The sequence below is a fragment of the Acanthopagrus latus genome, chromosome 6 (genome assembly GCF_904848185.1).
Source record: "Acanthopagrus latus isolate v.2019 chromosome 6, fAcaLat1.1, whole genome shotgun sequence".
In the NCBI taxonomy this organism is placed as follows: domain Eukaryota; kingdom Metazoa; phylum Chordata; class Actinopteri; order Spariformes; family Sparidae; genus Acanthopagrus; species Acanthopagrus latus.
This window is the reverse complement of record NC_051044.1, coordinates 17,331,858-17,359,131: the sequence shown is the minus strand read 5'-3', so window position 1 is coordinate 17,359,131 and position 27,274 is coordinate 17,331,858. Positions and strand designations below refer to the sequence as shown.

Below are 27,274 nucleotides of genomic sequence, written 5' to 3'. Positions count from 1 at the left end.
CAGGGATCAGCAGCCGCTCAGTCCTCTCCTGTGGTTTCAAACAAGAGTAGTGTGCCGCATCATTATATAGGAAAGAAGTGAAGAAGCATGGGGACTTATAAGTGTGTGGTATAATGAGCATGCCACACTGAAATGAATCAAGTCCCCGCTGCATCTGAGTGGAGAGCCAGAAGCAGAGCGTTTCTGACTCCGGGCGAGATCTGTTTTCAATCAAGGTCGGCTCCCAAACGTGTTCCCTGCTCACTCTCCCATGCACGCATACATAAACACCATCTCCCCATCTTAAGTGTTTACACTCTCCCTCGCTTTGACCCGGGGTTTCCATAAGATTAAATTAAACTCACCCCGGTTACTTTTCTTTCAAAGAAAACAATCAATTTGAAAGCTAAAGGTTTGTTGCGTGCGCTGAGATTGCAAATGACAGATGAATCCCGTGGAACTGAGCTCCTAATCTGAGTTGGCAAAGAGGAAACCCAAATACGAGGGTAAACTTGAAGATGGAGGTGATAGGTTAGCAAACAGAGACATCCAACTTATTTGGTGGGAAAAAAAAGTGCATTTTCAATGCATATTTGGGGATAATTTCTACAGCTGCTGCTTCGATAGTTAGACCGCAGAAAATGAGTCCAGAAGTTTGGCTCCACACAGTGTACAGAAACTTCAACATCCATTTGTGAAGACATGGGCAGATAATAGTTGGAAGATAAATCTATTATGTAACTCAAAAAGTGTTCATCTGCAAAACTACAGAATATTTATTTCAGTTAAAACTGCATATTACACATGCAAAAAAGAAACAGAAAAAGTATTCAGGGGTATAAAACAACATAATGAGGAATAAAATTACAAGCAGCAACAAAACACTGGTCATCAACACTGGATATGGTGAGTCTAACACTAGAAATCTTGTCTACACTCTAAACAGAGAGGCTAAATCTTTAGTTTCTGTGATTCAAGTATTGATTTAATAGTCTTGTTCCTCCTGATCCTCGTGGCGAGAGCTCATCATGGATAACAAGACTACAAAATATGTTAAAATACTTAACATTTATTCAAACTATAAAAAAAAATAAGTAATCTGTGCAACTGTAGAAAATTCCTATCAATGTCGGACAGGAATGTGCAATAAAAACGTTTTTTTTTTTTTAAAAAAGCAACTCCCTGATTTGCTTGAAAGCCAGTCAAAAGTTTATTGGAACTGATCTGCTAGAGATGTTTGGCTCTCCTCCTTCCTCCTCCATCCTTCTTTACTTCTTACGCCGTCGTTTTCCAAGTACGGGCGATGAAGCTACATCGTCTTCTCTCGCGCTGGATGTTCTCTTTTGGACTAAGGTCTTTTCTGTCTCTCTGAAAGAACATCAAAAAAGCTGAAGCTGAATCTTGAGAAGACTTTAATGCCTAGAACATTTAGGTACAAGGTTTTTAAAAGCACGTCAGCAACACATACAGCAGGATAATATAAACAGGTGCAATGAGTCTTAATTTGTACTGAGACTTTTTGACCGTTAGCTGATCCACACCAATTTAAAACTAACCCAGCATATGCAACTGAAATATATATATAAAAAACAAAACAAAACAAAACAAAAACACAATGCTGGCACATATTCGTGCAGTTTTTGAGTTGTTCTTGCTTGGCTGTGAAAACCAAAGATGTCAAGTGGAACACAATGAACACAGATAGCTTTCAAGACAGGGGGGGATATTACAGTATTTTTTCATTGAGTTCAGCGGAAATTGCTATCTGCTAGATATGCAAGGAAAAACTTGCTGTTCTAAAGGGATATAATCTCAAACGTCATTACTCGACTGAACACTATGTGAGAAGCACCAGGGAGATGAGGAGCAGACGAGAAACACAGCTACATAGAGGACTATCGTCTCAGCGAGGCGCTTCCTATAATGCGAAGAAGGACGCTGATGCTGCAGTTGGGGCAAGTTATACGGTGAGTGAATTAATCTCGATATTCTTTATCCAGAAAAGAAGAGGATGTTCAAACATGGCTCTCTATCAGCAAACACAGTGGCAGAGCGGATTAACGAGTCATCAAGTGACATTTATGAAGAGCTACGGAACAAAGCCTGAGGTTTAACTGCATACTCTGCGGTGCTTGAAGAAAAGCACAGACCGGGCTGATAATGCACAGCTAGCCCATTTTCAACGGGGGTGATAATGACAAATACGAGGTGAGACAAAAGTTTGTGAGCTAAACGCTAAATTCAGGGAGGCACGACGGAAAAGCAGGCATAACTGGAAAACTTTAGAGACAACGTCCTCTATCCCAGAGCTGTCTGAAGAGTTGAGTCGGGTAATGTGCACTTTTTTGAGGCACATATCTGTGTGAGGAAGTGTTCTCGACTAAGAACTTTAATAAATGCAAGTACAGGTCCAGGGTTACTGATGCCCATCTTGAAGCTGTACTCAGGGTTTCAACTGTGACCCCCCATCAGGACAAATGTGACTCAGCTGTGGGAGCAGAGGCGCTGCCAAGTGTCTGGCAAGCAATAAGCACCAATCTATTCAGGGACTCATAACAGTACTTTTTCTGTTGTAACGGTACACCGAACTGGCCCTCCTACGAGATTACCCCCCCAGCTCATTTAATTTTGAGACCCCTGCCATAAAGACTGGGCATTATCTTAATCAGGCTCAAAAAGTAACGGTACAAACCTTTTTTTTTTCTCTCCTGCCATCCACAAACTAACGTGGGTGTGAGGAAGAGCTTACAATTTAATCACTTCAAAGATGAAGTTTTTTGTGGTCAGGCATCTATCAACACGATTACTTTAGCCATTACAGTCGCAGTGGATCGTGACCACCACTGCATCAAAAAATTGCAGTAATGTGAATTTCAAATGAGGAGTTAAAATTAATGTCTGCAAGCAGCAGTTCATACATTCAATTAACACCAGAAGCTCCTCCACTGTTCCCAGCTAATGCAGAGAAGACGCTATCAGTTCTGCAGGTTTCAATCAACTAAAAAGGAAATGGAAATAGGTGCATGGCCCGAGTGTATTCATACTTGATTATGCCGCTGAAGTGATTCTACAAATTATTTTGAATACACTTTGAGCAATTGGCCGCTTGACATCCCTCCAGCAAACACATTACACTGGTCTACTTGGTTGCTCACACCAGTACAAATCACTTAGTGGGAACTTTGTGTCCAATTAAAATGGAAAGAAATAACAATGTTTATGCGACTGCAAAGCGCTTCTTCCACACATAGCGTCTGTCCACCCAGTAAGGTGACAGACAGGTTTCCATATTAGGGTGAGCTATTCTTAAACTTTAGCATTTCCCTGTTATTCTCTTTTGTGAAAGTGCAAAACATTAGGTCAGCTACACTGAATCGACACTATGGAAACCTCGCTGACGTCGGAGGAACACATCTGGACTGACCACTTGATGCCTCTAAATAAGCTGTTTTTCCCTCACGGATTACCCTCTGCCACATCAATATGTCTTCCTACCATGTGAGCCCCGCTGGGCTCCACAGCTCAGCATGCAGTGTTAAGTTACAGCCCCATTACTGAATCACCTCTGACATAAACTGGAGGACACTGAAATATCCTCCATGAGAAATGGTCAGATAACATGGCTCAGAAGCCAGAGGGGAGCCCTAAATGCTACACGTGGAACCACTTATGGACTAACATGAAGGGCTCTCTTCAAATGATAGTACTTCAGATGTATATCACCCTCCAGCCCGTGACAAGGTCCAGTGTCACTTTATCTTGACTATATGGACTGGATAAACAAAATTCCAGCACTGGAATTTGGGTCAGAAATCCACATGTGGGCCACAGGAATGGGAAGACGTCAAAAAGTGGATTCAGGCAGTTTCCTCTGTGCAAAGCGTGGATAAGAACTATAACAATCAAAAGTTAGGTTGTCATGACTGCCAGAGTCTGACAGAAGCTGGCGGATAGAGATAAAGCTTCGCCTGATGGAAATAAAATGTCTTTTCACACTTGCTACAAAGCACATTCTTGGCTTCTGCCCATCAAGTTGACGAGGCATTCCACAAGTTCAACACTGCTGGCGTACTATGACTACATACTGAAACAGTGCTGTGTGGAGGGATGACATTTGTAATGAACACAGGCAGGTTTGGCCTTGAGGTCATTCAGAGAGAAAAACGAATTTTATTCTACAACATACATGAAGAGAAACCACATTCAGATGTGGGCGCTTCTGTTGTTTTGTCACTAGTGTCATACACTATCACCACCAGGCCCCCAGGAAGAGCGCCAGGCTTTGAGGCCAGTTTCTCCTGGTGGTAAAACAGTGGAATTACATAGTGTTGTGAGGCACTGTGGCCCAAAAACACTTTTCCCCAGAAGCTTACATTATAAAATGACAGGCACATTTTTATTTTTAGCGCTGCATCCCCCACGACATGACTTGTTTCATTGTCATAACTGGAGCCAATCAATCCAATAAAATTTGCAAAGTGTAGAAGAGCTGCATGATTACATCATTTCATCCCCATTCACGTTAGTCGGGCGTTAAGTTAGGCGGCTCGGTTGGCAGAAATCTCCAGATTGGTTGCATAACATGGAAGACCTGGGAATTTTATAGCCAGGAAGTCGAGCTTGTTTGGCTTCAAAACGCCACTGAGCAGCTTTCATGGGAGCAAATGGGGCTTGATCTCAAATGCTATAACCAGATTTAATGTAATGTCCCTGGTCTAAATGCTACTTAGTAAAGCATTATACAAGACTACAAGAAGATGAAGAAAAAGAGAATTAGAAGACATAACACTAAATCATCCCTTCTTACCCTCAGGTGTGCACAGACTACAGGTAATGAACTCTTTTCTAAAATACAAAGATGTGAAATAATCAGTTCCCTTATCCATATAAATTATTGTTTGTAGGTATCAGCTGAGAATAAACCCATATTGTGCATCCTTAACTACAATGAAAAAAAAAAAACTTCAAAATATAATGTGGATGAAAATGTTACCTTAATCTGTATCTTCATCCAAAGACAATTACATGTATCTGTGATGGTGAAAATGACTAAGCAGAACATAATGGGACATGCCGCAATCTCAACTAGTTCCCAAATGCTAAAAATCATTGATAAACATCAACGTTAATTTGTTATCTGTACTTGTTCTACCAACGATAGGTTAGTTTAAAATGACAGGGATAGTGAATGCCATGCAGCACTGAGCTCTGTGACTAAAAGCTATGATCCTCTGTCTCAGTATACACACTGCAAGTTAAAGAATACAGGCCGGTGCAGTTGTTCATGTTCTCCAAGGTGAAAAGCTGCGTGTGACTGTCTCATTGCACTGTTAAGCTCATTTGACAGCGGTGACAGCAGTAACCATATGATCAAGGAAAAAGAGAGGATAAAACAGGAAGCAGTCTTCCTAAAACACTTTGCATTAGTCACAATATTCAGCCGACTGGTTTTAATTGGACTGAAATATGACCTCCACTGTCTCTGGATACTTAGATTTACTACTAGCATAACTCAGTTTCTGACAGTTTAATTGGATAAAATTATCTTTCTAAACAATCACCAGGAGCTCACGGACACCAACTAGACAAACTGAAAAAGGAAAGAAAGGAAATTGTCCAACGCTTGATGATCAGTGCTATCTTGCTTTTTCTGATAACAAGGGAATTTCCCAGACGTGTACGAGAAAAAGCATCACATCAAATGGTCACAGAGGACACAAGGGACAACCTGTCCAACATTAAGCTGGGAGTGTATAGAAAAATCCTAAGGACTAACATGCCCGCGGGCTTCAGCTGCAGCTTCTTGATTTATTGTGGCCTGGGGGGCAAAATTGTGCCTCTGACCAAAATGATATTTGCCCTGCTAACCGGCAACAGAGATACAAAAAACCATCAAATATCTGTTTATATATTTTCCAACTAGGTGAGACATAATTTTTACCTGATAGGAATATTAAATACCGTTAGAACATTCAGGGAGACGTCTTCCCATCAGTGCAGGAGATACTAACTTGTGTTTTAATTGTTATGTTTGCAAACACAGTTTGAATCATGAAGCCCATTCTACATGCTCATCATTTGGACCCTCTGCTCAGGGTTTCCATTATCCTGTTTATTGCCAGATTTGCTGCTGGGAAAATCTGTTAAAGCCGATAGGGTTGGTCTTACAGACCATTCCATTGTCCATCACTAATGGCTGACGGCCATCAGCTACTGAGACCTGTACGATGGTAACATTGTGATTTTGAAGGTGCCAAAACAGAGATACTGAAATCTTCTGGGACATGTGAACTGGCAGCATTTTGAGGGTTTTTGTATGTGTGTGTGTGGAAACCATCAAAAATGCAACTGATTCGCAGTGAGAGCACACAAGTGTGTTTCTGCCTGCAGATACAGACCAGGCCAAAGCACCAAACAACACTTTTCTATAATACGCTCAGTCCCTTAGAAACACTATAGCTTTGTGAATAAAGTGGAGCAATTCTTTGATATAGCCTAACACTTTCTTTTACATTACACTTTACCTTAAATTATGGCTCATGAACCAATTCTTTTCTGAAAAACATAACATGAAAAATATGTATTTTTTGTTTTCTTTGTTTCTCTTATATCTAAGGCTCGGGCTTCAAGAGGCATCAAGTGGTTGAAAAGCTTATCCAAGTGGGTGTTGCAGTGTATGATTCCTAATTTGCAAAGTGTTTATCAGTTTGCATTAATTACAGCAATCCGTCAACAGCAATTGGCTGACATCCAATCTACGTATCAACACAAACAGACATTTACTTGTAACGGCATGTATAGCATTTTCCGTGACAGTAGCATCGGCAGCATAATCACTTACTCAATGTTCAAAGCAGGCTCTGGACCGAAGATGTCCGAGACAGAACTGTAAGGGGAAAAAGAGGGAGAGGAGAGAAAAAAGGCAGAAGATGTTACCTGATACAGGATATTTGCTGTAGAGCACCGAATACCTTTTGTTTAAGACTGGTATGAGCAGGTGTTTTTATACATCAGACGCCCTATACAACCAAATGTGAGCGGAACAATAACTGTCATGGTGCAGGATGCTGCTTCAAAAATAAGCCAAATCTAGATAAGTGATTTTTCAGGCTACCAAGAGGATTTAGTTGCGTGAGGCTGCCTCAGGCAAACACTTCGTAACAGGCCATAGTACGTATATAAAAGAGCAGGACTGTCTTTTTTCCACCTCATGCTGTCAGTCAGTGAGAGCTGGAAGTGAAGCATCTGTAACTGCCTCGACAGCTCACCATCTGTGCATCCCCTATACTCCTAACATTGTGAGACAGCCCTGTATATATCTTGTCAATGAAACTGAGCCATACATCAACACTGACTCTGCAAATACGCACTTTTATGATTAACAGCACAAGGTTTAAAATAAAGAATGCTTAGCTGCATTATCTTATTCACAAGGACAGGTGAACTATACCCCTAGATCATGGCGATGTTTGACTCTCCATTAGTGCCAGTGTCTTTAAGCATTTTGCCAATTCAACTTCGGGATGTATTCTGTTTGTCCAGCCAACACACAGCTTGAAAAGAAAAAACTCTATGTAGAAAAACGAAGTGCCAAATGGGCTTGGAAAACAAATTTAGGTGAGTTAATCTAATTTGAAATTATGTTATGGTACATTTGGTTTTTGATTAAAAAAAAAAAAAAAAAAAAAAGTATAATTTTCTAACTAGCATTACCAACTCCCCTAACTCTCTCCCAATAGCCAAAGTGCACAATTACACAAAACAGGATGATGTGCTGAATTGATTTGGTGTGTGCATTGAGCAGCTGGTCTCATTGCTCATAAGCATGCATGCTCTGTCGGCGCTCAAAAATAGGAGCACGTCAACAATACAGGTGACAAATTGACTTATTTGTTGTTACTTGCTACCTACTGTCGTTAAAAAAAAAAAAAAAAAAGGTTTTCAATGTTATTAAAACTCCTCAGGCACAAACATTTATTTTATGTTGGAGTTCTTTTTGTGTGAATTTTTGAGGTTGTTACGAAACGCAAACATGAGCCATTTGTTTATATTATTGTGATTTTCACCAGTAGACACAGAGAGGATGACTAGGGAATTATGGCTTAATAGAAATAAGTTAGTAAACATAAATTTGTCAAGACAGTTTTCTTGCACCTGTTCCATCTAGTAAACCTAAAAACATAAAATTTGAAGACAGAGGCAAAATGTGACCGGTGAAGTCGAACATTATATATTACATCATTATTCATTTTTTAAATATCAAAACACCTGTCTGTTCAACAGAGGATATCAAGTGTAAATCAAATGAATAAGTAAAAGTTTGTGTGGTTGCATAAGAATGATCAAAGTAGATGAAAGTAATTCTACTTTAAAAAGATACATTTAGATTGGATTTCTTTATAACTGCACAAATGGTGACAAGACAAAGACAGATTGTCAAAGAATGAAAGATGAAATGAAACACCAAGAAACTGAATGTAGTCAACATCGAACAGAAGCCTTTTAGTCGGTCATGCATTTGTTTTTTCTAACATCCAGAGTATCAGATCTGGTGGTACCTGAGGAGGGAGGCACAGTGTGCTGCAACAACTTCATTTCCTCAGACCAACTTGAAACTTATATTAGGACAAGGAAGGAAAATCTCTCAGGCCACCTCAATGCTCCAGGGTTGGATTCAGCAATTGTACCTCTGCGACTATCTATTTAGGATCTGGAGACTATCTGTTTACGAGCCTCCTGAGTCCCAGGTGACAAGCGGCTGCCAGAGTTTATTTGGATACAGCAAGCAATCTTTGTGAGTAATAATACTCAAAAGCTCAAATGATCGAACTCAGACTTTATACCTGATTAAGTGAAACGCAACACAAGATTGAATTTGCCTCAAGTTTTGAATCTGTCTGCAGAGCTGGGCTTTCTGATTGTGTAGTAATGTTGCAAAAAAGACCCCTAAACCTTTCATGAAAGATATGGCTTTATATGCCCAACTGACCAAGAAACAAACAGCCTGAGTTAGTTATTCTTCGTTTGACGGTATTACAGTACAATGAGAGTTGAAGTGAATGTAGAAGGGGAATACAAAGGGCGAGAAGGATGTCTGAGGCACACGTGGTGTGAAAGCAGATGACGACTGCTGCCGCAGAGAATGTTCAAGGTTCAAACGCTATTAAACTGCAATTGACTCAGCTGTGGTTTCTTATGTACCAAGGATGGGTCCCAATTAGAAAGACATCATTAAAGCAAGCTCACGCTGACTGTCTGCATTAAGTGTATACGCCGTCATTTGACTGAGCGTTTATCCCAAAACAACAAAATATGTTTATGAAACTAAATTGCATCTAATGACTGGATCTGTTGTGAGTGATGGACAATTTTGAATACAATACTGTGTACTGTATGTGAGTGACATTCTAATGTTTAATTGCTGCTTTTAAAATCACAGGGGGCTAGACTGTCTATATATGTCGACTACATTCATTGTTCCAAGTGTAGCCACGCAGTCATCTATTATTAAAACAGCACTTACTTTCATCTACAAAAAGGACAAAAGGACTGAGTGATAATTTGGACTGTTACTCTGGCTCGGAGATGCCCAAAGTGGCCTGCCACGAGGTTCAATTTGGCTCGACATATGATTCTTGCAAAATAAAAACATTAAAAAAAAAACACTGTTGTTGCTGTTGTATTTTTGCGAGGTTAAAGTGATTGTGAATTATGTGGGATTCCTAGTTATGATTGACACTTTGGGCAATTAAGGGGGAAAAAAGGCCTTGTATCTTAACAATACAGAACAACACCATTAAGTTTCATCTTTGGCTGTCCGAGGAAAATAATTATTGGCACCTCTGCTCTGACCAGATCTGCTGGCTCTCCTAATGTGCTTGTTTGCACCTACATGACATGTGCATATTACAGAGACAGTTGTCCTGACACAATAACTCCTCGACGTGCACATTCAGTGAGCACTGTGACTCTGTGTTGGTATGTAGAACAGCAAATTCAGTAACCATAGGATTCAGACAAGCCTCCAGAGACTGCTGTCCAGGCAAAGAAGGTCATCTCCTTTTACTCCGAAGGCGTCTACGCCTGAATGCAATTAACTCCAATTGGGTTACCAAAATAATTGACATAACCTTGGTGGAGTTTATTATGAAATGCTAATCAAATATTAAATTACTCAAATGAAGACAGTCAAGTCTTCAAGGATTTTTACTACTGTAAGTTAACGAGGATGTGTCCTTTATGGAGAGCTCACCTGCTGATGGACACGTCACTGTAAGTGGGGCTGGATGGGAAATCAGTCCTTCCTGCAGATGGCTCCTTGTCAGCTTCTTCATCTTCTACCTTCATCACTAAGCAGCTTTTTGATTTGGCAACTTGATCTGAAGGAAGCGGAAATATAGATCATCATGTCAGACAGGCCGGGGTGATAGAACAGTGGAAAGATGACCTGTCAAAAAGGAGTATGGATGAAATAAACACCCCAGACAACTTAGTTTCCTTTTGATTTCAGATTTTAAAATGTTCTCGGCGGTGAGAGCAGACTTAGTCTTCTGCTATCGCATATATCCAGCGTCTGACAAACAGAAAATGTTGTGTGACTTGTGTGTGTGTTTCTATTCCCATTTTGTGTAAATACTGGTAAACACCACTACGTAATTTATTATGCAAAAGTCCCACTTCATTTAAACCTGCAAAGACATAATGTATTATCACCTCTTAATTGATCCTCTCACACTTGTTATCAAACTGTTGACACCAGAGCAACATTATCATTCATTCATATCATTGGAGTCATGTTGCCATCTGATGAAGTCAAGTCCAATATTTACCCTCTTTTAGCTTGATCGGTTATGGTTCTACCATCTCCTGGGAGAAAAATCTGGCTCTTTAGTTGCCAAAGGTTCCACTCCTTTGGTGATGAGGGGGTGATTCACAATAAGGTTTAAGGGCCTGCCAAGTCCGAAAACAAAGCTCACAGAGCAGTGAGAGTGAATAAAAACTGTGGAGTTGCGGGCAATCTAAGCAATGAGCTGAACAGCACCATGAACCTCGAGACAGCTGGGTTTAGTTTACATGTGAATGGAATGTGACACAGAAGGTAAATCAAGAACCGCCCCCCTGAGGCACCATGTAGAGCACAGCCATGGCTGTGGAAGTCGAGGCTACTACATGCAAATCAGGAGCGTACAGTGTGACTTGCCCCCTCTCAAAGACAGGGTCGCCCTCGAGGCTGTAGATGTTTGAGTCATGGCTTCAGCCTCTGTTTCACATCATCCAACAGCTGCTTTATGTCTGCTTGATGAGCTGGAGAACATTACCAAGTAGACTGTCATTGCAGGAGTGAAGCTATTTTGGGCATGTGTTATTCTAACACCCAGCAGCCAATATAATGGAAATTAAGTATGCTGTTAAAAAAGAACAATTTGTGATTCCCTTAAAGACAATGTCATGATGTATTCAGTGAGCCTAAGCAGCTAACAACAGCAGCACAGCAACTTTCAAAGTAAAATGCTTCAAAGATTATTTCTGGTGTTTTTTAACAGTGTCTCTTAAAACTGAAACTTAATTTTAATGAGTCCTTATGTTACTGTTGGTACTTGGTAAGGTTATATGATATAGTGGGTGTTTGGTATACATGTAATACATGCAGCTGTTCATAGATGCCTGGGATTGAAAGCATTCTTTGAATTTCTGTCAAATCTTTGAAATAAAAGTTTGCAAGACACTGAATGTACTTATCATTAGACAGATGTTGCTTTAGTTCCAATGTCCATCTGCTACAGCAAGGAAAGTTTCACTGCCACAGTTGCAATTTGCTGAAGGCATCTACTCTCAGAGTTAAGAGGTGCTAGCTGGGGAGATTCTATGAGGACAACGAAGGAAAAACTCTCAGGTCTCCTCAGTGCTGCAGGGCTTGATTACTACTTTTTACTCTGTGTACAACTTTATCAAGTCAGCCACATGTGAGTCCTTAAATATGCATACAAAACAAGCTGCATTCATAGATACATACATACATACATACATACATACATAAAGTGTCCACAGCATGAGCCAATCACCATCTGTGATTTGGACAAATAAGGCAGACAGGTAGGGATCTGGAGTAAGAGTCACAACCTCTGTTCTGAATAACTTTAAAAATGAAGGGCTGTCTAATTCCTGCAGCGTACTGTTGACAGCACAGACAAGAGGCCTTCAGTATCAGTTTTAATGGTGTGGTGAAGGACCTTGTCCGGTCCCCGAGTCCAAGATGTAGAGTTTAGCTGTTAGGCTTTATTTAGAGATCGCGTTTCTGTTTGTATTTTTCTTTGTACAGCGATGTTAGAAATTACCAGCACATGAAATTATCTAAGAACCGTGGGTACCTACTGGTGGTTACAACTTTTTCCACCTCACATTCCTCCTTTCCTTCTTTGCATTTCCACTCTTATCTTTTGTGAATAATAATTGTTCTCTGCATTTCCACCCGTTCCCAAACACATGTAATCACAGCAGCACTGGTTACAGTTAATAACGCATCTTTATCCACTCCTGCCAGATGTGCACGGCCATGGAGCGAACAGTCACGTTTTAAATGTGACAAGGATGGAACTGCATGATAAATTAAACAACAGACAATGGATTAGAGACGCTGCAGAGTCGCTGTGCTGCTCACATACAGGTGCTCTTCAGACACTACAGGTCTATTGAGCTCATTCCATCTTATGAATGTATTATGGAGTCTTATGGAGTACGGTTGCAATCAAAAATGCTATTCAAGTAAGCCTCATTAAGTCTTAGCAAGACGATATTTTAATCTTAGGAAGGTATTGAGTGTTGCAGTACCTGCAGAGTGTGTGCTTGGTTCATCCTCTCCCACCACAATGACTTCCTGTTTGATACGTGTCTGTCTGTTGGTCTCTAGGCGACCTCGAACCTGGGCGATCAGGCGAGAAAAGTCGCTGCTGTGCTGCTTCCCTGCAGGCAAAATAAGAGTATATAGTGGAACAGGTTGAGGTGGAGACAATTTTAAGTCTGGAGCATCTGAGGTACACAGTACTCATCAATGAGCTTTATGCAGAATGAAATGAATTAAATGTTATAATACAAGGTGCCTTTAGTGGGTGGTAAAAAATTATGTAAACAAATACCAAACTAAAATAGGCTACTGTCAAGTATGTCGATGGAAGGATATGTATAAATATTTATAACAAAAGCGAACTCATTTTTCTTTGTGAGATAAGAACATTTTATTTTCACGTGGAATTGACAAGCTCCAACCTTGAAAGGTTGTATAGATTTTGGGAAATACAAGGTTTTATTCAACACTGCAGATGGTCGAGATGGTATCACTGTGGCAAAAAAAATATTACGACTGCAGTGGAGACCAGACGGTCGATGCAAAGGCATAAAAGTTGGCCCAACAATGAATGGAAGCAAAAAAAAAAAAAAAAAAAAGGAACTGTTTTGACAGCAAGCCAAAAATCAAGAAAACGATTTCATCAGTCTCCACATGAATTTAGAGCATGTGCAAATATGTGATGTTCATATAAATAAGAACAGGAGAACTGAGAGAGACAGAAACAGATAAATAAGAAAAGAGGATGTATTCTGAAATACAGCATCAACAGTAGTCTGATCTCAAAGTGTTTTAGTGAATATGAGTTATGAGCCAAAACGCGTGCTAAAGTGCCCTCTTGGGTGGAAAAAAAACACACTAACTGCCCCCTTGGCTGGTTAAAACATGATAAACTGCCCTTTCGGGTGGCAAAACACACTTTATGTGCCCTTTTTTTTTTCTTTTCGCCCCTACCCTTCATCTGTGCATGCCACTGAATCAGAGGTTAAGTTTAAAAAAATGAAGGCATTTACATCTCTAAGAAAAATAGACAAAAAGACAACTACTGTTTTCTTCTTTTATCACTGCTTCAATATATGACAATGTATCACAGTGAGGCCAACAAAGGGTGACCTAAACTCTAAAAGGAGAGTGGGAGTCAAACACAACACACTTAGAACTCTTTGCTCGTGGAGGAGCTGTGCTACCACTGACTTTTTCCTGATATATTCATGAGCAAAGAGAAGTTTTATTCTCACACAAAGATTTAAGTCTGCAGGCCTGTAAAACGTCTCGCCTGGGTGCATTTTTGAGTTCCAATTTATGGTAGAATCTCACGCAACAGATTAAATTCACAGACATAAAGGAAACAGCACTAGAACATCTTTATAGTTCACTCCATTTGGCAAAATTGATGGAGGTTAAAAAATCTTTTTTGGTTTTGTTAAGTCATCTAAGGCACATTATCTATTCATAATAAAAACTGAATTTGACATGCCCAAACTGTTGATTTTAGTCATCAATCATCCTGTTAAATACAGTCTACACAAAAACAACAACAAACCCTGTTCAGGTGTCTGACAGACTGATTCAACTAACTGAAGGTATACCTCTTTTCAGCTACCTTGTTATAGGTGATGTTGGGGCAAGTGACACTCATCAATCAAGCAGACACACACACACGCACGCACACACACACAGTTCCTTAATTGTGGCGAGTAAAGTGGGTGTCATAGGCAAGGCATATTATGCTGACAGTTTCTAAAATTCAACTTTTCGGTTTTAAAAGGGCCAATTAGTGGGGATTTTCGTTGAATACATAAAAAACACTAAAACACAAATATCAACAGAATGTGAGGAAATAACAGTTTTGACATTACAGACAATATTGCTAGCTGCACAGCTAACTGAGCAAACAGCAATTGCAGTTAGAAGCAGCTGGCTGTTACTCCGGTGACTTGCTGCCCCCTCATCTGTTTTAATTATGAATTCCAAAAGTGACCAATTCTAACACATTGCACCTTTAACTTGTGGTTAACGTCCCAACTCTACTGTGGATAAAATATAAAAATAGATTAAAAAAAACTGTATATACACTTGTCAACAACAAGCACTTACAAGCACTTATGTACTTAAGGTATCTTTGATAAATAGCAGCTTCTACCTCAGATAAGTGCTTGAAAATTGTTTCTATTTTTTTCTGTCTTACTTTATTAGCAGTGATTTGTTGCAGCTTCTTCTTCATGACAAATGGACTTATTGTAAGTCGCTGCAGTCACAACATTCTTTATGTCATTTATCTAACCTATATTTAACCAGGAAAGTAGTTCTGGCCAAGAAAGGGAGTGCCATTCTTGCAGACATAAAAACAAAATGTAACAATTAAGGTGAAGAGAAAGAACACATTGCCAAGTCCTAGAATATCAAAACATTCATCAACAGTGCACCCAGATGTCCTGTCTTCCATGTCATTTTGAATCACTTTAAATGCACCAAGTGAGACCAACTCCTGACACTTTTGCAACCAATTCCAAACAAAAGGAGCACCACAATTTAATGCTCTTTTTCCAAGTTCAGAGCAGACTTTAGGGACAGTTACTGTCGTAGAAATAAGTCCTGGGAACACAGACAGCAACGTCCTGCACTTTTTTGAAGGATGCAGTTATGTAGATAGGATGGAAGCAGACCAAGAATAGCCCCATAAATTACAACATGCAACTGCACAAGGAGTGATGGTATCTAAGGGATTTGAAATTTGTAATAAATCTCAGCACTCCATGGTAGACAATCCATCTCACGCAGGCATTGCAAAGATGTGTGCATGTATGTAACATCACTGCAATCCACCACAGACATGAAGTCTCCTATTCGAAGGAAAAGCAAGACATGGAAATTTCTTGCTTTCCCACTTCGGTTAGGGTCAGTTTTTTTTTTTTTCACCAGTTGCTGGACAAGAGGGTGAAATGAGAAGTCGGAAAGTAAAATTCATAGATTTATTGTACAGAAATACAGACTTGATCTCAGGGAACGTTATTTTTCATTCGATGAATACACTGGGGAGGCACATATACAAATCAATCATCCTTGGGGCTAGACCCATGTAGCAGGGTTTCTAGGCTTTTCCCTTGCAGCTATTCTGGGTTGTGAGAATGTTTTCTGTATAATCAGCCGCTGGTTTTGTTACTGCTAAAAGAACATATTGTTACTTTAAGAAGCGGCTGCCAGCAGCCCGTGGATTGGGTGTGTGAGCAAGCGCGTGTGATGCTTTTTCACCTCCCTGTCTGCTCATTCACAATTCCCAGCGCTGGCAGAGTGAGTCATCCACATCCTCCTCTGATAAATCAAGAGGTTATCACAGCAGTGCAGCTATTTTTAGAATCCGCCTCCTATGACTCACATCCATTTTTCAACCACTTTTTAAGTTGGGCTCTGCAGAGTTATTTCCAACCGGCTTTTCATCTCTTTCCAGCACGACAACAGGACTTCAGATAATGTTCTCTAATCCTGCTGTTCTAGCTTGACCTCTGCCCCGGGAATGAAAACAAGGACCTGGTCTATTTCTGAGTGCATCCGTATCCGAATTGTTGTGTATGGGCTCAAACTTGGAGAATCGTACATGACAAGTCATAATAACAATGGTTTCATCTGTATTATTAAAACTGGGGTGAGGACCTACATCATCAGTTTTACATTTTCTTCCAGCTCCTGCAGCTTAATTATTCACTGACAACAGCGATTCTGCGTGTTTCTGTTACTGGTAATGTGTTTTGGAAGGTATATGGAGTCTGGCTCCTAATGGAGGGTTTGCACACTGAATAAAGTAGACGGAGACTGCAGCTGGGCGACACACTGAATATGCAAAATCGACATGCAGAATCTGTGAATATTGCTTCTTCAGCTTCCAGAGAGACAGTCTGTACTTCTGTACCGCATTACCCTGCTACGATTACTCAAATTTGACAAAGAAAAAAAATTATGTCCTGCTGCTTTTTTGATGGATTTCCTCTCAAGCAAGATTCAGGTCTTTGCTAGTGGATTTTCCAACCGACCTAGCAGCCCAGAAGTGGAAAAAAAAAAAAAAAAAAAGTGCACTGATTTGCTCTATGAGCCTGTGTCTGCTTTGAAAAAGTGTCATCTCAGGCTGTCGTTAAGAGGCCCAAAGGGTCTCTAATCTTTGAACGCTATTGAGACTGTTCCTGAGATAAAACTTCTGAAACCTTTGTAGCGTAAGTGTGTGTCCTACATAGTTCTGTCGGCTTATTGCCTGTCTTTTTTTTAACATTTTTTTTTTTTAATGGCCATTTCACAGTTTGAGGTAGACGATTCAAATCATCAAACCAGATCTTCCTGACATAGGAACTTTCTGCGCTCAAGTCAGGAGAAGTTAATACACTTGAATGAAATAAAACATAAACCCTTCTGAGGAAAAGAACTGCGTTAGTATTCCACCTCTGCTAAGAAATGTCCTGAGGGAAAACCCTGATCAAATGGAGCATGAGTGTGAGGCGAGGCAAACTATATTTGTACAGCAGCTTTCAAACAAAAGGCAGATCCCAGAGCATTACAAACGGCTTTGAGAATAAATTAAAAAGTCAATGAACAAGAAAATGAAATACAAGAAGATAATGGGCAGGGTTTCTTAAACGTTGTAACAGGTAGACAGAGTTGGAGCAGTGGATGCAGAACTCATGGTTCTGTCTTTGAAGCCAATTCATATACAGTACAATGACTTAATACTGAAATTTAGTGTATGACAAAGGAGAAAAGTTTCACGTTATTTCCTAACAATGCTGCCTTGCCCTAACTGAGACACAGATGTGTTGTGTTGCCTGCTTATATTGACAGGCTTTGTCTCTAAAAGCAGTGAATCCAATCTGATTCACAGCTGCACACTCGGTCGAACAGAGGAGCCCTCAAACACCGAGCCACCGCGGTGTCGTCCAATATTCATCTTTTAAGTGTTCTCAAAAATAATGGTGGCAGTAAAAAGGAGAAAGCAACATTACAAGCCATTTCAGAGGGCACAAAATTGGTCAATTCAACCGGAGTTCAAAAACAAATTTATATTTTGGAGGGGAGCGGTGCATCTCTCTGGAATAACAATAATTTTGCATTTCTATTTGATGTTTTTTTCAACAGAAGACAGCTTTCATTCGCTTTTATAACTGAACCAAAGCTTTAGACAGTTTTAATATTCAGCCGCAAGAAACATTGGCTCATGGTGTCAAAGGTTTCATATCAATGGGATACAAACTTTTTTTTTTTTTTTTTTAGAAAAACAGTTTCTTTCATAAAATGTGCCCTGTCTATTGTTAACTGTTTCTGTTTTGTTTTGGATTGGAACGTACGTGAGGCAATCATTTGTTATGTTCAGGAGTACCCTTCGCACAGGAAGAGGGTCTTCATGCTGTATGCAAATACACATTTCAAACAGAAGGTGAGCAGTTGTGCAAAACAGTTTTATCAGTCGACGCTGTTGCCACTGCTGTCACCTTGATAAGTCACACCTCTAGGGTGTCAACAAATTGAGAATGACAGTGTCACCAAAAAAAAAAAATCACTTACTATAATTTAAATGCATCTCATCAATCTCCTTCTCAGACTGATTCTTTGTGAACAGCAAGACCTGCAAGAGATTGGAATTGACAAAAACATGCACATTAGCATTAACCATCAATGAATGAACCAGAGACGTGTCACGATTCTCCAAATCCATGATTTGATTTTAGATTTAAAATGCTTTCAGCACTGACAGCAATGTCATTATAAGACTCAGACTTAGAAGCCCTGACGGCTGACTTTTTCCTTTTTCAAGCACTTTTTAAAAAAAATGTGTTTTACAGCTTGACATTATCCTGGTGCTTTTGCAGGTTAGGGTTTGACAACTTCACATAATATTCACCAAAAATAAAGATTCCAGGGTTCAACAAAAAATACCACCCGTCAATGCTTCAACGCGAAACAACAAAAGATAGAAAGGCAGTTTGTTCCAAAGTCTGGTGACTCCAACCTGTCCAGACTAACCCATCTTTTCAAGTAAATTAAACAAGGATATTTGGTAATGTTATTGGTTTAGTTCAGTTCAGTTTCTCCTCTATGAGTTGGATCTCTGAAACATCGCTGGTGGTGTCGTAGTTACCTTGAACCTAGTCTGCCTTTTACAAGAGAAGCTGCAGGTTTCCGGTAAGCCAGCTGTGTCCTCTGAAGTGTTCTGAGGTGCCTTTATTTCCTTGCATTTCATTGTCATAATTGAATGCTCATTCATTGCTTATTAGATTTAAAGTCAAAATCATGACACCCCTAAACACACGACAATATTGGAACAACACTTGCAAAGAAATTGTGAAATGTCAGCTTTGTGTAAGACAGCAATTAAAAGTTCTCTGATGTAGCCTGTGACATCGACTGCATTTCTCATTTCAGCCTCCCTCCCAACTTTTATGGCACATCAAAGCCACCATCTGTCAAAACATTATTCTACAGTGCCCACTGAGGTATAAAAGAAAACACCACAGGGCTATATAATGAAACAGTTCAAGCTGTTAGACTTACAGGTTTGGCTTTCCCTTGCAGCTGATTCCTGATCTTCTCATTTGCCTCCAACTCTTTGGCAATCTCTTCAGCTGAAAGAAAAATCTTAATTACTCATTCACGAGATACCAAATATGGCACACTACACAAATCGTAGTATTGAACACATAAAAAACGTGAGGACGCTGAACAACACATCCAGTGAAGAAAATCACAGCCTGTGAGATCTCCTGCATTCATACATCTTATGTACTCATATGTTATAAAGAAAACACATGAGATTCAGAGCATTAAATGGACTCATTGCTTGTTCATTTTTGACTTAATGTCCACATTTGTTGGTGCATTTACTCATATATACAGTATATAAGAGAGAAAGAGAGAGACGTTGCTCTGAAGTCTGTCACTAGGTGATATGAAACTCAGAGCCCTATATAATGAAAACACACAGGTCTGCACGGCTCAGGGGGTAGAGCGTGTCTTCTACCTGATCACAAGGCTGTTGGTTTAATCCCCACTTCCTCCTGTCCACCTGTCAAGTGTCTTTGGGCAAGAGACTAAGCCCCAAATTTCTCCCAGTGGTCAGATTCACATGGAACGTTGCTGCAAACTGTGTGAGTATATGTGTGTGTGTGTGTGTGTGTGTCAGAAAAATTGACTGGGTGGCAAAAACCCAATAAAAACCTTCAGATAAAGTGCAGTATAAATGTGGGTATTTACCATAAAACAATGTAAGAACACATTATAATGGGCAAGTCCTCAGAGCTTTTAAATGGACTGCATCGTTGGGCTAATGCTGCACTCTGGTGAGTTTTTAATTCAAAAATTTTTGAATCAAATTTGTTACATTCGCTCCAGGGATGCATGCACCTCATTTAATCAGGCATATTACGCTTATTCTAAGTTAATCATTATTTTTGGGTTATTGCTGGAATAGATTTATATGCTTTGGTGCATAAAAACAACATCACTTTCCTCTGAAGGCCCCCCCCCTCCAATAATGCCTGAGTATCTGCTCTGATTGGTCAGCTCACACACGCCTGAGCCAGCACTACTAACAAGGTGTTTTGGGAGCAGTGTTTTCTTTGGGAGAAAGGAGCTCCCGTGGGTGTGGACTTTGACATTTTATACTTTTAAGACCTTTTATAACAAATGAAGGAAAGGAACACAATGAAAAAGTGTAAGAGGTCTCCTTTAATCAAACCCACCCACTTGTGACTGCAAACACTAAAGGTCCAGTGTGTAGGATTAAGGGGGATCTATTGATCACCTGAAACTAAGAATCATTGAGGCTTGGTAATCTCATAATGAGTCATTATGTACAAAGCATGTGGGGCCCTCTTCCGTGAAGCCCACCGTGTTGCACCATGTTTCTACAGTAGCCAGATTCTGACTCTTAGGGAGGGCCTTTTGTGCTTTTCGCTGCCGCCACCAGGGAAGGTGACACTAGCGGTGTTTTGTTGATTGCCACCTGTAACCACATCCCTAGACACCACTAAATCCTGCACAATACACCTTAAAATACAGCATCATTCTCACAGCATAATGGACCTAATGCCCTCACCTGATTTTGGGTTGAGGGAATCGCACTGAGCGTTGTATATCTGGACAAAATCCCGATGTCTTTTGATCATCTGGTCTCGAGAACCCTGCACAGAGAGGTGGCACTCCTTCAGTCTCCTCTTCAGCTCCTGCATGGAGAGCAGGTTGTACACCAGCTTCCCCATTGGACGCCTCACTGGGGCAGGGGATCTGCAACTGACATGTGGATTAGTTTAGTAATTGCCCGATAATGCCGACTAATACCTGATGTGGATCTTTGCTCAGCTGCAATTATCTTCTATGACCGCACTAAATAAAAGTCTTGGACAACATACGCAGAGAAGAATGATGGAAATGTATCACACAGCGGCCACAATGGCCGAGCTCTTGACAAAATTATATTATGGTTGTGAATTGCTATTTGTCAGCACACACACTCTGATGATCCATAGCCTCCTGCTGGACTCAAACAAGGCCGTCAAATCAAAAGGTGCTGCCTGTATCATATATTCGGTCTTGAATTAAAAGACATTAAGTGTAAGTTATTATGGTCGGTAGCAAAAGAATCTTCCTCGTGCAGGCTGGTTACATAAGGCAAGAATATTAAAACCTCTGCAATTCATCACTGTGACATCAAGATCTACTGCATATTAAGATGTTGAAATACTAAACAAATATGACAAATCATTAACAGAACCTCATTACTGCTGCAAAGACCATTAATCACTGTGGAAAACGAAGTTTCAAAGGCCATGCACAGGGGTCATTTGAGGCCTGCTCAATCGTCCTCTTGGATCCACACACTTCATATCGGTTATATAATTTACTTGTATGAGACATTCTGTCAATTAAATGCGTAAACCGTGCTTTTATTGTTCTGTACATGTGACATTTATTGTATGTCTGTCCGTCCTGGGAGAGGGACCCCTCCTCTGTGGGCTAGAGTTTGTTTCTTGAGGTTTCTTCCCTTGTTTTCCCGGCGTTAAAATTATGGTTTTTTTCCAAGATGGCAAATTTTTCCATACTTGAAGAGTTTATAGTATGTAATAGGATGTCGTTCACTGCACAGATTTTAAAGCCCACTGAGGCAATGTAATTGCAATTTTGGGCCATATAAACTGAATTATAATTTGATTTTAAAAAAAATCATCAATATGATCTTTAAAAGCCTCAATGCTTTTAAGACTTTGGAGCCCACACAGGTACTAGTATTAAAAAAAACAAAACAACAAAGATTAATGCACACTGTTGCACCTCTCCACCAATTCTAATCTATTGATGATCTTTTCAGACTCTTAAACCTACATCCCACCTAAAATGCATTACAGATTGAGTCAACATGATTTACCTCCTCAAGCTTTCCTTCTTCTCTCCCCTGGTGAGACACGTGTCCAGATGCTTGTTGATAAACTGTTCTGGCACACTTACAGAACACACGGGGCACTCCACTGCAAGAAGATACACAAGCAGGTAATATTAATAGCTTCATTTAAAACAAATAAATAAAAAAAAAGACAGATTTCTTGGTGCTGTGAGTGATATCTCATTCCACTGTCAATCCAAACCACTCCCTTTTGCTTCACTCAATTAGAAAGAGTTTATATAACATCACACCACAAAATATAACACTATAATGCCGGCATTTAGGATTCAGATGGAACAAATGAAGACACAGACTGACCGATGGTAAAAGTCAATCAAAAGTCAATCTAGTATGGTTCTCAAATAATCCTTTGCTTTATCTGCAGACGTCACTACTGGCTACCGCCAATTTTTTAAAGGTTTTTAGGACACAAGGGGAGGGTCCCCGCCAGCTTTTAATACCGTGCCGCAGACGCAAAAGAACAACAGTGAAACCTACGCAGGTTGACCAGATCCAGTCCTTGGTGCCTAATGTTTGAACAATTCAAATTTTTCTGAAGTCAGTTTTCTAAAAATTCACCTGAAATTTGATTGAACCTTGGATCAAAGTGCAGTTCTTAACTTCTGCTAATCTACAGTCCAAAGGGTTCACCTTTGATAACGGGCTTTACGACTTGCGGTGGTGATGAGCAATGTGGCATCTGAGCTCCAGTGCTGATACTGTGCGAGTCCGTGTCCTCCTGTTTGACCGACATCAAACTCTGGAAGGACATCTCCTCCTCATCCATCGGCTCCTCTTTCACAGCCACTCGAAGTTGAGCAGTCTCTGAATGTAGGTCATCGTCATTTGCATTGTGGGTGCGTGCAGTCTGCGTTTCCCCCCGCTGAACACACTGAGCAGCAGAGCTGTCGGGCTGGGTTTCCTTAGTGGGAGATGTTTTAGGCCTCTTTTGGAAAAAATGACTCAAAACAGAGCCGTTACACTTCTGGCCCCTCTGTCTTGGTGTTTTGCATTTGACAGCTGAAGCTGGGGTCTTTGGCGAAATTGGAGGCGATTCAAATGTTGCTTTTGACAACTGCTGCCTGGAAGACAAAGAAAGGCAAAGTGCATCTGAGTTAAAAACGTGTGCAGCATATACACAGACAGCCATGCCCATTGTAAACATTTAAATACATCCTGATAAAAAAAAATAAAAAAAATCACATATTCTGCCTCTCACACAAAACAACAAATTATATAAGTGTAACGTATGTCTGTATTTAAATTATATTCAGTAGTTTAGCAGACATACCGAGCCCATTAAAAAGAGAAGAGCGGTATGTACCAATAAATTCTGTTGACAGTAAAGCGAGCCCTTTGACGTTCGCGGCACCTGTTCAATTATCTCGCTCTTTTCTACTGAGCAAGTAAAAGTAGACACTTTGGCCACGGTCTTGGAAATGTGGAAAGCAAACAAACTGCAACTAGGCCATTACTTGGCAATAAAACGGAACCAATGAGGTGTGTGATCCTCTGCTTTCCATATTTAAAACGTATTTGTGCTTACTGCCATTAGAGGAGGTTCATGCACGCACACGCACACGCACACGCACACACACACACACACACACACACACACACACACACACACACACACACACACACACACACACACACACACACACGCGCGCATGCACGCACACACACTTGCCAAAGGCGGATTGCACAAAGATCTAGAAGAAATATGCTCTCCCCACACTATCAATCTGTAACACTGAGTACAGCCAGGTACGACTATTATTGGTCACTTCTTTGCAACACACTATTTTCAAATATCCAACTGTGTGTGAGAAAGCGTCTAAATCAACATGAGTTGCAAAGTGAATCGTTGCAGATTTGATATATTCATGTATTTTCATGGTTTCTCATGGTTTCCTTTAATGGCAACCGCACTTGTTACCTAACTGCACTGATACTCAACACAACCGGAAAATTCGGATACACCGTCGGCCTTGCACTACAGCCATTAGTTGCAACGTTCTGCCTCATTTGAGCAAACAGGTTTTACCATCACTTTCCTTTGTCAAATGGTTCTAAATATAACTGTACAGCAGGAGTTTACAGGCTGTTGCTATAGACAACAGCCAGAAGGGCAAGTAAGACTAGATTTCATTGGATTTAGTACACTTTGTGTTTCAAAATAGAAATGAACGCTTAACCAAAAGTTATTGCGTGCATCTGCCGCAAGACAATTTTGCAGCATCTTCTGAATGTGAATGTGTCATTTGCGTCACCTGTAAATTGTGGGGAATAGAAGGGTCTTAAAGATCACCAAAGACATTAGATTTTAAGTCACACTGGCAATGTTTAACATTATCTGCCTGGTACCTAAAACAAGATTATGTTGAAATTGGTATTTTGTGTGATTTGGTGCCCCTGTAACACTTTGTCAAATGTAACGCAGGTGCTAACTACAAACAAAACTCATGATGTCATAACAATGTTATGTGTTGAAAAACTTTTATGTTGAAGTCAACATGTGTGTAACGCTGTGATCTTAACCACTCACTGAAGTTACATAGTGCAAAAAAATAGTGACAGAGACACCATTCACCCTGTTACAAGACACTGTACCATCAACGTGATTCTTAAATTGTTAAAAGTAATGTTGCATTAAAAACTTGGTAGTTAATGGAAATAGAGAACTTGTTAACAATTTCATGGATAAGACAGTAACAGCGTTGCCTCATCTCAGCATTGGCACCAAACATAAAACATATTCCATAACTCCTCTTCTACAAACTAAGGATATTTTGTTTGAAGTTTCACTGATTTTCCAGGTCTGGACCTACAGTGAACGAAATAGCCAAAAAACAGATCAATACAATCTACTTTAACCCAGTAAGTTAATTACAAGTGCCCTGTCATACTGATTGCCTTGACGAAATGAACAATGACCTTTAGGATTTAGAACTGGGTGTTAAGTGCAAGAATAGCTTCTGCTGAACTTTAAAAGCAAGATGTAAGAGATCTTAAATACAGGCAGGATGTTTGACAACCGACATCTTTGTGACACACCATTTCGTACCATGATCATTTGGAACAAACTTCTGAAGGTTAACATTATGTTGATAGTTACTCAACCCTAAAATGGAATTCAAACATTGGAAACGCATGAAAAGTTAAAACGCCTAAAAATGAACGGAGTGGGCTACAAAAAATACAACAGAACACAGAGACAAAAGAACATGCTAAGGTGCACCATGTCCAGAACAGCAGAGGGGCACCGTGGCCCTGAAGATTAAATAATAACAGCACAAGCTCACTGGGTATGAGGAGAGACTAAGAGGTAGGTTGTTACTATGAAAAGATAAATGTGGGGCACTGCCGTAACAGCTAACAGTTTGCTAGAAAAATAAGCCTCAGGTTTAATGGCAGTAAATTAGTGCAATCAGCCAACAGCTACCCAGTGAGTGCTGTGCTCTTCACAAAGTTTTACAGTGAGAAATAAAAAAGAAGCAATGCACAAACACAACAGCAGAACACATAGCAACCACACAGACAGATGTTGAAACCATTCAAATCTCTCTTCTATGAGGCTGTGCGTGTTTTTCCGCAGGCACAAAATCTATGACAAAAATAGTCTTAAAACTTAATACATTTATCGTTTCAGAGCGAATTAACTAATCCAAACCCAAATTGTTTGGAGACACGTTTATTGTCAGATAACAACAACACTTTATGACTAAGTTACCTATCAAGGAATCCAAGTTTTCAGCCGCTAGCCACTAGACGACAGGAAATTAAAAACCGGTGGAAAGAGCAGCTTCCTTGAGCCACTCATTCATAACAGTGATGACAATCAGGGGGTCTAAGGATAGAAGGGAGACCTTTCACAGTATTGATAACAACGAGGTGATTGATGAAAGGGAGGAACATCACGGCTTAGTGACTCATAGCAAGACTCAGACCATTAAATCGTCATTAGCCAAGGCACTGAAGAAACAGCTCTGACCATTTTTTTATTTTTTTAATTTAGACAAACCTGCTGATGAACAGAAAATTTGTCGTATAATGAGTGAATAATCTGCTGATTAATTTCACAGAAAACTGATTAATTGTTTAGACTATAAAATGCTCATCACAATTGCCCGGAGCAACGTCTCCAAACTGCGTATTTTGTCCAACCAACAGTCCAAACCCCAAAGACTCTTTTATATGGTGATTGAGACTGCAACACAGCAAATCCTCACATGTATGAGTGTGAATTTGACAAATGGCCAATTTGTACATATTGCACCATTAATTTTCTTTCAATTGCAACAGTCTTTTCCTTTTCCATTTCCTTTACCAGTCTCTACTTCTGATATAGCAAGAGTTACGCAGTGTCATTTCTTCACTGAATCACAGTGGGGCAAAAAATTACCAGTCTGCTTCAGACAACTAGTGAGTGAAAGCATCTGGCTGGCCGTACCCCTGTGGGCATTGCTACCAACAACAAGTCGCTCAGCAAAAAGGAAATATTTTCAAACGCTGTGATGGGTGTCACTGGAGAAAAACAAAACAAAAAAAACTCTTAAGTACCCAGACATGTCCTTTATCTGCACACCGCTCCCTGTGCCTACATCCTGCTGTAATGAAAAAAAAACATCAGGCCTGAAGCTACACAGCACACACAAATATGCAATAGAAGGAGAACAGTGCGTGACCTCAGCTGATGAAAACACAATCCCCATTTGATTTGCAGAAAATCCTTAAATCAAAAGCTGATTACTGGCAGGCAATTAGAAGTGTTTCTCTAAAGCTGGTAATTTGAAGGAAACTGAAGTTGGTTGCCTCGTGGACATGAAAGTGTAATCCTGTCAATAATGACGGGATCCTGTGAAATCACCACAATATTTTTTTTCTCCCGTAATGATACAAACAGGGGTTGCTCAGTTGACACCACTGTCATCACAACAAACAGGTTTCACCTGGATTGTGAAGTAAGTCTTACTCCATGAAGTGCCTTATTGTATCATTCTGTTGGTCTATCTTAGAGGGCAAAAAAAGGTTAAATA

General features: G+C 40.1%; 1 protein-coding gene across 3 annotated transcripts in view; it reads right to left on the bottom strand.

The window, feature by feature from the left end:
* Window positions 1-740: 740 nt before the first annotated feature.
* Window positions 741-27,274, bottom strand: part of rad18 (RAD18 E3 ubiquitin protein ligase) — a 29,619-nt gene continuing 3,085 nt past the window's right edge. The window contains exons 5-13 of one of the 3 annotated variants that reach the window (XM_037101968.1): window positions 22,887-23,317; window positions 22,221-22,320; window positions 20,895-21,088; window positions 19,352-19,422; window positions 18,365-18,425; window positions 12,808-12,939; window positions 10,232-10,358; window positions 6,821-6,865; window positions 741-1,347 (exon numbers count right to left, since the gene is read on the bottom strand). In XM_037101968.1, the coding sequence (XP_036957863.1) occupies window positions 1,248-1,347; window positions 6,821-6,865; window positions 10,232-10,358; window positions 12,808-12,939; window positions 18,365-18,425; window positions 19,352-19,422; window positions 20,895-21,088; window positions 22,221-22,320; window positions 22,887-23,317 (1,261 nt within the window). In that variant the 3' untranslated portion in view covers window positions 741-1,247. The remainder of the gene's footprint in view (window positions 1,348-6,820; window positions 6,866-10,231; window positions 10,359-12,807; window positions 12,940-18,364; window positions 18,426-19,351; window positions 19,423-20,894; window positions 21,089-22,220; window positions 22,321-22,886; window positions 23,318-27,274) is intronic. The other 2 variants (XM_037101969.1, XM_037101970.1) reach the window with 2 other exon arrangements.